The sequence below is a fragment of the Macrobrachium nipponense genome, chromosome 28, assembly GCF_015104395.2.
Source record: "Macrobrachium nipponense isolate FS-2020 chromosome 28, ASM1510439v2, whole genome shotgun sequence".
NCBI classification, from domain to species: domain Eukaryota; kingdom Metazoa; phylum Arthropoda; class Malacostraca; order Decapoda; family Palaemonidae; genus Macrobrachium; species Macrobrachium nipponense.
In genome coordinates, this window is record NC_087217.1 from 32,919,669 (window position 1) to 32,932,631 (window position 12,963).

General features: G+C 38.6%; 1 protein-coding gene across 1 annotated transcript in view; it reads right to left on the minus strand.

Moving 5' to 3' along the window:
• The window catches only part of LOC135201660 (beta-parvin-like), a 196,474-nt gene that overhangs the window by 54,499 nt on the left and 129,012 nt on the right, over positions 1–12,963 (minus strand). Inside the window, exon 10 of the mRNA XM_064230771.1 lies at positions 10,752–10,913. Coding sequence (XP_064086841.1) covers positions 10,752–10,913 — 162 coding nt within the window. The remainder of the gene's footprint in view (positions 1–10,751; positions 10,914–12,963) is intronic.

Here is a 12,963-nt window from a genome sequence, read left to right on the forward strand (position 1 = left end):
TCTCTATCCCGGAATGTGGAACTCGGAGGATTGAAGACTTCGAGTTCTACCCGGAAGACCTTCAGCCTCCGTTCATCGGCTACGCCAGGCTCACCGCCTCGGCCATGACTCGAGACGATAAGGTACCAAAAGAGACAGTCCTCTATTCACGAGACCAGGCTCAGAGAGAATGGCTCAGGTGTCTAGAGGACATGGACTGTTCCAACACGAAGATACAACCATTTAAGAGTCCTTTTACGATCTTTACAATGGAAGAGAGTACCCCGCTCCCTTTCTTGACAAAGATCGCTACGACCACCATTCCAGCAGCCCAGAAGGGGGATTCGATGCCTCAGCTGAAAGAAGCGAACCCTACGTCTCCTTTACTTCCCTCAGCCGGTGAGTTGTGGGAAGATCTGCCCAACACTTTTTCGGCGGGCAAAACTCAAACCAGACTGTGCTATGGAGCAGTTTGGTGAGAAGCTGCCTAGGCTTCCAGATAGCCTCATTCAGGCAGAATTTGATGCCAAATCTAGGTTAGCCAGGTCTATCAATACCATGGCCATGACCGAGGTGGCTACCATTTCCTATGGTTCTGAGCCACTTTTTAAGCTTCTCACCAAGTCTCTGACTCAAACGGTGCAGTCTGATATGTTTGAGTTCGCCACGGCTAGAACAAACTGTAGAAAACATGTCCTCCAAGAAGCAACGATTCGGCATGAACCGAATAAGTTGCTTGCATCGAGCATCTGGGGAGCAGACCTCTTCCCAGAGGCGATGGTGAAGGAGGTCCAGGCAGAGGCTACAAGACTAAACCAAAGCCTTAAAGATCGTTGGGGTCTTACGGCCAAGAGACGCCAAGATCAAGTGGTCAAGGGTAAGGCTCAAAGGAAACCCAGACGTTTCCAGCCTTACCAGAAGAAACAGCCACGCTTTACTCAGCCGGTTCCAGCTGTCCCGTTGGTGCAAGCAGCCCAACCTTCTACCTCCAAGGCTCAGTCGCAGCCAATTTATGTTATTTCCCCCCAGCCTCAACCCTCCACCTCTTACGCTCTCTCTCCAGCCTTCAATCAAGTCTTCGAGGGTCAGGCTTCCCAGAAGTATGACCGCTCGGGTAAGGAGGCAGAGGTAAGCGATCCTTTCGTGGGAGAGGATCGGGAGGGTCCTTTAATAGAGGAAAAGCATTTCAGGGGAGGCCGAGGAGGCTACCAACATCAATGAGGACTTTCAGGTAGGAGGGAGGCTGTTTCACTTCCGCCACCGGTGGAATTTCAGCAAGTGGGCGCAGAGCATTGTGTCAAAAGGCCTGGGTTGGAGTTGGGTAGCGGACCCGCCCCCATCCAGACCTTTCCGCCAACTTCCATCCAAAGAATTGACGGAGTATGCGGAGGACCTCCTTCAGAAAGGAGCTATAGCGAGAGTCAACAGATTAAAATTTCAAGGACGCTTGTTCAGCGTTCCAAAGAAAGGCTCACAAAAAAGAAGGGTAATCTTAGACTTGTCCCGCTTAAACTTAGCCATTCGCTGCGACAAGTTCAAGATGCTCACGATCTCGCAGGTACGGACCTTACTTCCCGTGGGGCCGTCACCACCTCTATCGATCTTACAGACGCTTACTATCATATCCCTATTGCAAGACACTTCCGTCCGTATCTGGGCTTCAAGATAGGAGACCAGACATTCTCCTTCAAGGTAGTTCCTTTCGGGCTCAACGTAGCACCAGGGTGTTCACGAAGTTGGCGGAAGTAGTAGTTCAACAACTAAGATCGCAAGGGGTTATGGTAGTAGCGTATCTCGACGATTGGTTGATCTGGGCTCCAACAGTCGAGGAATGCCACATAGCAACACTGAAAGTGATTCAGTTCCTGGAATATCTAGGCTTCAAGATAAACAGGACCAAGTCAAGACTCACTCCAGAGTCAAACTTTCAGTGGCTGGGCATCCAATGGAATCTATCCTCCCATACTCTGTCGATTCCATCAGCCAAGAGGAAAGAAATAGCGAAGTCAGTAAAGCAATTTTCTGAGTCACAAACTTGCGTCAAGAAGAACTCAGGAAAGGATCCTGGGTTCACTCCAGTTTGCATCAGTGACAAACATCTTGATGAAAGCCAAACTGAAAGACCTAACCAGAATCTGGCGCTCACGAGCAAATGTCAGGTCCAGGGACAAATTATCCTCAGTCCCTCAGATTCTACGGAATCGACTTCGCCCATGGGCGAAAGTCAAGAACTTATCGATATCAGTGCCCCTTCAGTTTCCTCCTCCGGGGATTACCATCCACACGGATGCTTCATTAAGCGGTTGGGGAGGATATTCCCAGTTCAAGAAAGTTCAGGGAACTTGGTCACCTCAGTTCCGTCAGTTCCATATAAACGTACTGGAAGCAATGGCAGTGTTCTTGACTCTAAAAAGGTTACGTCCGCCAAAGTACTCCCACATAAAGCTAGTCTTGGACAGCGCAGTGGTAGTACATTGTATAAACAGGGGAGGCTCCAAATCACGTCATCTAAATCATGTCATGGTAGCCATCTTCTCCCTGGCGGACAAGTTCAGTTGGCACCTCTCCTCCACCCATATAGCTGGAGTGAGAAACGTCATAGCAGATGCTCTATCCCGATCAGTACCTCTAGAGTCGGAATGGTCACTGGACAACAGTTCGTTCCAATGGATTCTTCAGAGAGTTCCAGGCCTACAAGTGGATCTCTTCGCATCCCAAGCGAACCACAAACTCCCATGTTATGTGGCCCCCAACCTGGACCCTCTGGCCTATGCCACGGACGCCTGGCCCTAGACTGGAACAACTGGGAGAAGATTTATGTCTTTCCTCCAGTGAATCTTCTCATGAAGGTACTGAACAAACTCAGGACATTCAAGGGTCAAGTGGCTCTAGTAGCCCCAGACTGGCCGAAGAGCAATTGGTACCCTCTAATTCTGGAACTGGGTCTTCGCCCTCTTCGGATTCCCAGTCCCAGGCTCTCCCAGTCAGTGCAAACGAAGACTGTGTTCGCTTCCTCAGGAATTCTAAAAACCCTAACTTTATGGATTTCATGAAGTTTGCAGCGAAAAGGGATGCGAATATTGACCCTCAAAACATTCTCTTCTTGGAATCGATAAAAGAGATTCAACTTTGAGACAGTATGATGCTGCTGTCAAAAAGTTAGCAACCTTCCTGAGAGAATCAGATATTAGAATCATGACAATCAATTCAGCTATATCCTTTTTCAGATCTTTATTTGAAAAAGGCTTAGCAGCTAGCACCATTACGACAAACAAGTCAGCCTTGAAAAAGATTTTTCAATTTGGTTTCAACATAGACTTGACAGACTCCTACTTCTCGTCTATTCCCAAGGCTTGTGCTAGACTTAGACCTTCTGTAAGGCCTACGTCAGTATCATGGTTCTTAAATGATGTTCTAAAGCTGGCTTCAGAAACTGATAATGACACATGTTCATTTATAATGCTCTTAAGAAAAACTCTATTTTTATTAAGCTTGGCCTCAGGAGCTAGAATTTCAGAACTGTCGGCATTATCCAGAGACCCGGATCATATTCAATTTCTTCCCACAGGGGAAGTGCTACTTTCTCCGGAACGTAGTTTTATAGCAAAGAATGAAGATCCTTTGATGAGGTGGGAACCATGGAAGGTAGTACCCCTTCCACAAGATATATCTCTTTGCCCAGTATCGACCTTACGAGCCTTTCTGTCTAGGACCTCCTCATCCTATCGGGTCCTCTCTTTAAGAGAGAAAAAGGTGGTACTTTATCTATTAAAGGCATCAGGCAGCAGATCCTGTACTTTATTAAACAAGCCAATCCTGACTCTTTTCCAAAAGCACATGATGTCAGGGCAGTAGCCACCTCAATTAACTATTTCCAACATATGAACTTCGATGAGTTGAAAAAATATACTGGATGGAAATCGCCGACAGTATTTAAACGTCATTACTTAAAGTCCTTGGAAGCTCTGAAATTTTCAGCAGTTGCGGCAGGTAACATAGTTTCCCCCGACTCTGCCTAATCTCTAGTAGAAGATCCAGTCCTCCTTTCTACCTGTCTCACCCAACAGTTCGTCTATGCCTGCCTTGTTCATCTACGGTTACCTTGTGTCTTAGCTGCTTTTATGATGATATGGTGGGTGTCCCTTATTTTTTTGCTAGGGACACTCACAATCGATTGTATATATTGATCTCTTTGATGTGATCCCCTTATTTTTATGCTAGGGGATACATCTTATTTACAATGGTTACGGGTTTTGTATATTAAGTCATATACATTCCTTCATATATTATTATTATTGAAGTTTGTTCTGTTCAAGTTATTGTCATAATTGCTTTAGAGTTCTTGGTACATATCGATACACAGATACTACTTTTAAACATATATTCCATGTAAGCCCTGTATATATGCAAATTACGTTAATTTAAGAACATTATTAGCATTAAGTTTAATTTAAGCAATATTTCTAATTTTGTATCATTGTGTATATGTATCTTTATTAGCAATTATATTCTTTTCTTTTATTTTATCTTTTATTTGAGACCCTTTTTGTTTTGTTGAATTTTCTTTACAATCTTGTGCTATTTCTCTGGTACGATTTCGCGCAGCGACACGAGCTGAGCCCAGAAAAGGGATTTTGACGTAAGGAAAAATCTATTTCTGGGCGATTGGCTCGTGTCGCCAGCGAAATCCCGCCCTACCCATCCCATCGCTCAAGATTGTCTTTGCCCCTTAAAACCCTCTTTTTCCCCAGGATGGCCAAACCAAGAGGCGCAGCAGTCGGCAGCATAGGATGGAGTAGTAGTAGTTGCTGCCCACTCTGTGGGTCGGCTCTCCTCTTGTGGGGATTTTGTAGTGGGAGATTTCTATTGGCAATCGGCTCGTGGTAGTGGTCTCACTCGCCATAGTGTTCATACCGACACCCTCTTGGAGGGTGAGCGAGTCAGTTGTACTGACCTTTTTCTTTATTTATTTATTCTCTGGTATGTGTTAGTACATTTACCCTAGAAATAATAGATTAAAGGATATTTCGCTGGCGACACGAGCCAATCGCCCAGAAATAGATTTTTCCTTACGTCAAAATCCCTTTTTTGTGTGTATATATAGCATATTTTGTATTTTATGTAAATATTTTTGTAAATAATTTTTTGCACATACTTTTTTTGTAATATATTTGTAATAAATATTTAATTTGTAGATGGATATAATTTGTCTTTTCAGTAGTATTTGGCAATGGTGAAATTGATTTTAGAAATATTAATAATAAACTTATTGCATACATTTACCATAAAAATGATCTCATTTCAGTAAAAGAGAGAGAGAGAGAGAGAGAGAGAGAGAGAGAGAGAGAGAGAGAGAGAGAGAGAGAGAGAGAGAGAGAGAGAGAGAGAGAGAGAGACCATTAAAATCGTTGACTATTATATGGCACTGTTACTTGACATATTTGACAGCTTCCCAGCTCCGAGCGTCACTGGAGTTATGAGAAGGTAGGGAAATGGATGCAGAAAAGACAAAGGGAAGAATTTTCATTTGAAATTAGTTATATTATCATTATTATTATTTGAAAATATTAAACACATGCATCTACCATAAAATTCTCTCATCTCAGTAAGAGAGAGGAGTTATCCTTACGTAAGTGAAATGGAAAGGTCATTTTTATCTCTTTAAAATACTACCATATACAAATTTTTTAATTACAGTTTTATTATTATTATTATTATTATTATTATTATTATTATTATTATTATCATTATTATTATTAACAACTGAAAATATCAATAAACATTTTACATGCTAGTACCATAAAAATTCTTTCATCTCTGTTCTCTCAGAGAAATACTTATAACGCTCCCAGCGAAAGATATCTTGTATGGCAAAAGGGAGAGAGAGAAAGAGAGAGAGAGTTATCCTTAATTAACGCTTAAATGCCAAGCCTCTATTTACAAAAGTGTCTGTTGTATGCCGGCGGCGTTCGGGAGTTAGCGCCGAAGCGGAAAAAAGTTTTTTTCAAAAAATCACAGCACGCTTAGTTTTCAAGATTAAAGAGTTCATTTTTGGCTCCTTTTTTTATCATTGCCTGAATTTAGTATGCAACCATCAGAAATGAAAAAAAAAATATCATTATCATATATAAGTATTGGAATGTATGACAGCGCAAAAAAAAATTTTCATATATAATTGTATACAAATCGCACTGTGAGCAAGACGGTTAAAGCTAATGAGTTATTTTTTTTTTCATTGTATTGTACACTAAATTGTGTGATTTTGGAATATAACAAATTGTAAAACAATCAAAGCAACACAGAAAAAATATTATCACAAAATGATGCATGACTTCGTAATGCGCGGACGTAAAAACAAGTTTTTTCTAAAATTCACCATTAATCAAAATATTGTGATAGAGACTTCCTGTTTGTTGCAAAATGAAGGTAATTGATTGAATATTACTAGACTGTAAGTGGTTTTAGCTTACAGTTGCAGTTTTCTACCATTTCGGTCGAGTTAAATTTGACCAAAGGTCGAATTTTTTCTATTTATTGTGATTTATATGAAAAAGTTTCAAAACTGATAAAAGCTACAACCATGAGTTATTTTTTGTTGTATCCTACATGATATTGAGCACATTTTTATGTATAACACTTTATGTAAGGCCTAATATAAAACAGTGCAAAAATTACAACAAGGTGACTAAAGAAATTCTGAGATTTTCAGCAGTGTTACCGTGCGCCGAGGGAAGGAAAAAGTTTTTTCAAAAATTAACCAAAATCAAAATATTGTGCTGGAGACTTCCCGTTTGTTGCAAAATGAAGGTAAATGATTGAATGTTACTAGAAAGTAAGCGTTTTAGCTTAAACTTGCATTTTTTTACCATTTCGTTCGAGTCAAAGTTGAACGCAGGTTTAAATTTTGGCACTTGTCGTGATTTATATGAAAATATTTCAAAACTGATAAAAGCTACAACCATGAGTTATTTTTTGTTGTATTCTACATGAAATTGCACACATTTTCATGTATAACACTTTATGTAAAGCCTAATAGAAAATGGTGCAAAAATTACGACAAGGTGACTAAAGAAATTTTGAGATTTTCAGCAGTTACCACGCGTAGAGGGAAGGAAATTTTTTTTTTTTTAAATTCACCATAAATCAAAATATTGTGCTAGAGACTTCCTGTTTGTTGCGCACTTGCAAAAGTTCTGCAAAACACAAATGCATCAAGAAATCGCTCTCTGACGATGCGTCGCTGATATTGTGTATTGCGAGAAGAAAGAAATTTGCGCATGCGCAGCTGGGTAACACTTGTAAACAAAACAACAGCGTGATCCGTGAACTCCCAGCATCCCTGAAGGCGCGTAATTTAAAATCTTTCGCAAACTAGGCCTATAACTATTTTTCCACGAATATTTAAAAAAACTTTTTGTAGTCAATGTACCATACATCCACTTGGCACCCGACAGACAATTCTAGTCAATGTACAATACGTCCAGTCGGCGTTTAAGGGTTAAAAGAGTGAAATGGATAGATTATTGTATTTCTTTAAAATACTATCACATAATATGAATTTTGCAATTACAGTTATATTAATATTATTATTATTTTAAAGTATTAATAAACATATAGTACATGTACTATAAAAATTCTCACATCTCAGTAAATAAGAGAGAGAGAGAGAGAGAGAGAGAGAGAGAGAGAGAGAGAGAGAGAGAGAGAGAGAGAGAGAGAAATTACATGAACACTTAGTGGCAACAACACAACAGCTCCTCCCCCTCCTGTCACATTACTTGATATATTTGACAGCTTAAGTACCTGGAGTTAGAGAGAGAAGACTGGGATTTCCTTCATTCTTACATAATATTTTAAATTTATAAACTAAAATGTAACTAATTCACTATAGTATTTTCTTTAATGAATTGATATCATTGCTGTTTACATTACTAATAATATTTATCATACAAAAAAAAACATACATCTCCGTAGGAGAGAGGAAGAAAATTATAATTTTTATTTATGTGTGATATCATTTAATCTTATTAAACTTACTAATACAGTATTAATCAATATTAATATTTGAAAATTAGTAAATCATTTTTGTACCATAAAAATTTATTTAGTCATGAAATTAATTTAAAAATACACTAATTAGTGATTATTTTTGTCGGAAAACCCCGCAAATAGGCAAATTCCCTGCAAATAATGGGTGGATATGGTCCAGAGAGAAATCCACGAATCAGTGAGTCCACGAATCTGGAGAACGCAAATAAGGGGGCCACACTGTATTCCCGGAGAATATATAAATATCCAGCTTGATGATAATCTGAATTATGTAACGAGCCATGGGTTTGTATATTGTATAAGAACAAATATTCTTACCTGATCTGGAATCCTTTCTAGATCTTACTGCTGCCAGAAGTTGGATTCTATTCAGGGAGCAACACTCTATCATGTGTGCAGTGAAGAGCAGCCTTGTGGAAAAACCACTTCAATTCAGGCACACTGAAACAGCATCAGCTTGAAGGGACCCTGTGCCTGGGTCTGAAAGCTGGTGCAACAAATGCTCTAAGATGATGCTTCAACCTCTTTAAGATAGCACACAGAAGAAGCAATCATACTAAGCAAAAGTTCAATAAAAGATAAATCTTTGCCAAGCTAAACAGAGACCTGGACAACAAACTCAGCCTTAGCATGTTCAAAGAACTTGTCACAAGAGTCTTTCTTTAAAGGAATTAGATAGGCAAAGAAAACCGAATCTTCAACTAAAGACGGTTTAAGCGCTGGTAAAGCACCTGTATCATTAAGAGGAAGCTCTTCGCGACTTCAAAGAACCAAAAAGATGAGAACTACTAGACTTTAACAAAGCATTGTGTGCCAGACTACAAAAAAAATTATGAAATGCACTTGAATTGCATGAGGAAACTTGGATTCTTCAAATACTTAATGGGCACTGAAATACTCAAAGATAACCGAGACCTATTCTCTACATGGCCTCTTTTATCCACTAAATGAGGATGAAGCAAAGCACAATGCTCCAGCAAATGTCAACACACTGAAGGAGATTCCTCTGATTTCAACTCTTCTTCCATCAGAGGAGGAGTTAGGGTGACTGTGGGGGACAGCAAGCCACTACCTGCAACAAATCTGTAACTCAATGAAAGGGAGACAGAGAAACTTAGTCTGAAGCGATTCAACTAAGTCGACACAAGTCAGTTGACCTAAAGAAAATGAAGTGCTGCATGGTGCCAAAGAAAACAAGAAACATTGGGATGCAAGGGGAAAAGGAGCAACAACCAACACTCCCACCATGTCCATATGCAACTCCAAAGAATTGAGAGCATTCCCATACAAGACCTCCTTAGAAAGCTTAACCAGAAAAATATCTAGCCTGGAAACAATAGAAGATACTGTAACCATGGTATGACTGGAAAGAGAAAAGTTATTAGAGGCAGAAGGAAGAGACTCTGCTATAGTTGAAGATACAGCATGTAAGGAATGAACAGGTGCAATTTGGAGAGAGAGGAATAGTAGACAAGGATTTAGAATCAGATATAAAAGTAGAAGAGATTGGTTTAACAGTCAATTGGGTCAGTGTAACATCAGAATAAGTACAACTCACTACAGCCACATTATCATTAATAACACTGTCTATGCTTATATAATTACGTAGCCTTATTGGCGCTAAAAACCTCACAGTAGATGCCAATGATGGTAGAAGTCAAATACATTTTGAAGATTAACGTTTACCAAAATGATCTTTCAGCTAATGCATTAAATGAGACTCCGATTGTGAAAAACAAGAAGCAGGTGAAGGAGGGCACAGAACTTAATCCCCCCCAGAACTGACCTGGTTCCCTGGCAGCAGACTCTCAACTGTCACAGGGTAGTCCTACATGATCGCACACACTGGGGGGACCCAGAACAGGTCCCTAACTTAAATTTAGAAAAACATTTTATCGACCAAAATAAGGTTTACCTCCTGTCCTAACTTATCAATATGCTTTTCCTGAACCGAAGGGGAGCAAGAGCATCATAACCTTGGAGTGGTGTAAGCCAGGTCCGGTGTAACTTCCCTTCTCTTCCTATATTAACAAACTTAAGCATAAAGTCCTTCAAAAATCCCTACTTTCCTCATCTATTCTCAAAATCATGTAACACCCTGCAGCTGGTACAAACAGTGGGTCTATCTACCTCAAATATCAACATTCTGCCGACACAGTAATCATCCCTAATGAACCAGTCATTTTTGGATTTGATTCCATTGGGCAGCTTCCTAAGAAAAATAAATGTATAGTTCCGTAAAAGTAGCACACAAGTAAAATCATAAAATATCAACGAGCCCCTATACTCAATGGAAGCAAGGAGAATTCTAACAAGAGCTAAGAAATTCAAAACACACCTGTTGGAGGACAGGTGTACTAGTTAGTCATACGGAGTCAGCAATTCATCCTAAATAAATGGATTCTCGTTACATACCTCTGTTGGTTAAAAGGAAGAGGCAATACTATCAATTGCATCTTCCTAAGCTAACTGGTTGATACCAAACAGCTACTTGGTCTTACTCTACATACCTGGCATTCTTCCACATTGTTCACTAAAACTAATGACTGCATAACTGTCATCAAGGGACTAGCATATAGGCTGTATACAATGCAATTTCATGATTCAATGTAAGAACACATAATCTGTAAACAGTGACTTACAAAATAAATAACATTTAAGCTACAACAAATAAAAAAAATTTTTCTTAAATTTCTCCAAAAACAAGTTTTGCAGCTACAAACCTGGACAATAACAACATTAATTATGCAATTTTCAGGCATTCTGATTGGAGCACGAAAATGTCGGGCCAGGGCCACAAGTAGATGGAGTATAGCCACAATATTCTTGGAGTGAATGGATTCAACTGACCATTTGTGAGGTCCATACCGAGTTACCCCAAGAATCTGTAAAAGATGAATGAAAAACCCAGTCATAATCAATATTTAAAATTCAATGGTCATAACATTTAAAATTTAATTGTCATCATGCAATTGTAGTCAACACCCCCAGGGGATGTGTACCACAACCCCACTACCTAATAGCTAAAATCCACAAATACAGTACAATCTTTTAAATCTGGGAATCTTGGGACCAGGCCACTGCTGGAGCACAGAAAATCCATCCCTAAAAACCGGAATCCAACCCAATCAATCACATGATTTTTGTAAACAAAAGTTGTTCGGTCAGTCACCTCAATTTGGCGTTGTTGCCATGCCCATTTGTTCAGGAAAATAGTAAGAACCACAACTTGAACTTGAGAAGATTATTGAAAATTATATTATGAAAGAGGCATTTGTGCGACAACCTTAAAATCCTGCCAAGATTTTTAATAATAGGCTAACCCTTTAAGTGCCATAGTTGTGCCAATAGTTAACTACCGTCACAACTATCGACAAACATCGACACTGTAACAAAACATCTGTAATAATGGTAAAAACCATAGTTTATTCAAGTGAATCACTAGCAATACAACTTTTGATATTGTAAACAAAACAACTGTAATTACAGCAACTACCATGAATAATCACCATAATTAAACATTAGGATGAGTGAGCTCTCACTTTCTTACAGGTGTACAATCTCTATCTGTAATTCTAAAAACCAAAAAGCTCTATAAACCTAAATATTTTCTAGACAAAATAATAATTTGAAAAAGTTGAACATATAGCTATTACAGAATATAAACATTGTCATCGTACGCCATTTGCATTTGACATTGTTTACATTCTCAAAATCTCGGCTGATTGAGTACTTGGCTGGTAGAATGGATGTAATTGTAAATTAACAAAGTTGGGTTTAAAACATGCACAATACTTAATTGTATAAGTGTTAAGTTCTGAACATCAATTTTGCCTGCTCTGTTATATTCATTTTTTTATAGTGGCGGCAAATAACATCAGCAATCGGCCATTTCTTGATTTGGTTGTTTATGTTGGTACTGGTTTACAATCGCTTCATCCTCAATTAAAAAAACTGGAATATCTTAGTGGAGGACAGATTATCATCATAAGTATTATGAGAGAGAGAGAGAGAGAGAGAGAGAGAGAGAGAGAGAGAGAGAGAGAGAGAGAGAGAGAGAGAGAGAGAGAGTGAGTCTGTTGCCCCAGTTAGGTTGCTACACTGACAGATTTTAATAAAACCCTTGTTTTACTATATCTAATCATATTGCATGTATTTTTACCATATTATCGAATTATATGAACACAGCAATCTTCCATTTGCATTCTGGTTTTGTTTACATTCTTGAAATAATCAACTGATTCCACTTGACCGTTATGAACACTGACTTTAGTTGCCAAATGGAATTTAAATTACAAAAGAAAGCTGGGTTTAACAATTGCAGCTACTTTACTTATAAACATAGTAAATTAAGTGAAGTTCTGCATGTGTGTTGTTGTCAGTTTCTGACAGTGCTTTTGCCTGCCAAAAATTTTGCAGTCTGCTCATTATTCATAGTTACCAGTTGTGCTTGACTTACGAGCCTTGTTGTGTACTATGGGGCAATATTTTCTTGGTAGTATTTTATAATCAAATTAAAGGGTTTTGCGATATCGATAGTTCCCGGTTATCCTTAATATCAGAATTCTTTCCCATTTTAAAGGAATACATTTATTAGGATCAATGGGTATTGCTCTGCTGATAATGGTATCACATTCATAAAGCATAAAGAGGTATGAAAAGTACCTATTTAAAAAAAATATTTTATGAATTTTTTTTTTATAACATAACACGTACTGAAAGATATTTTAAGGTGATTTTGTATAGTACAATATTCTAGTAGACCTTATGATGGTTTGTTTACATCTGCTCATGCCACTAGCTGGCGATGTAACTTAGCGAATTTTCTTAAGCTTAGGATAACAGACATAATTTGGCTTATTTTTAATATTTTACCAATTTCCTATAATAATTAGGCTTAATTTTTAATGTTTTATTATTAGTAACAATAATTGT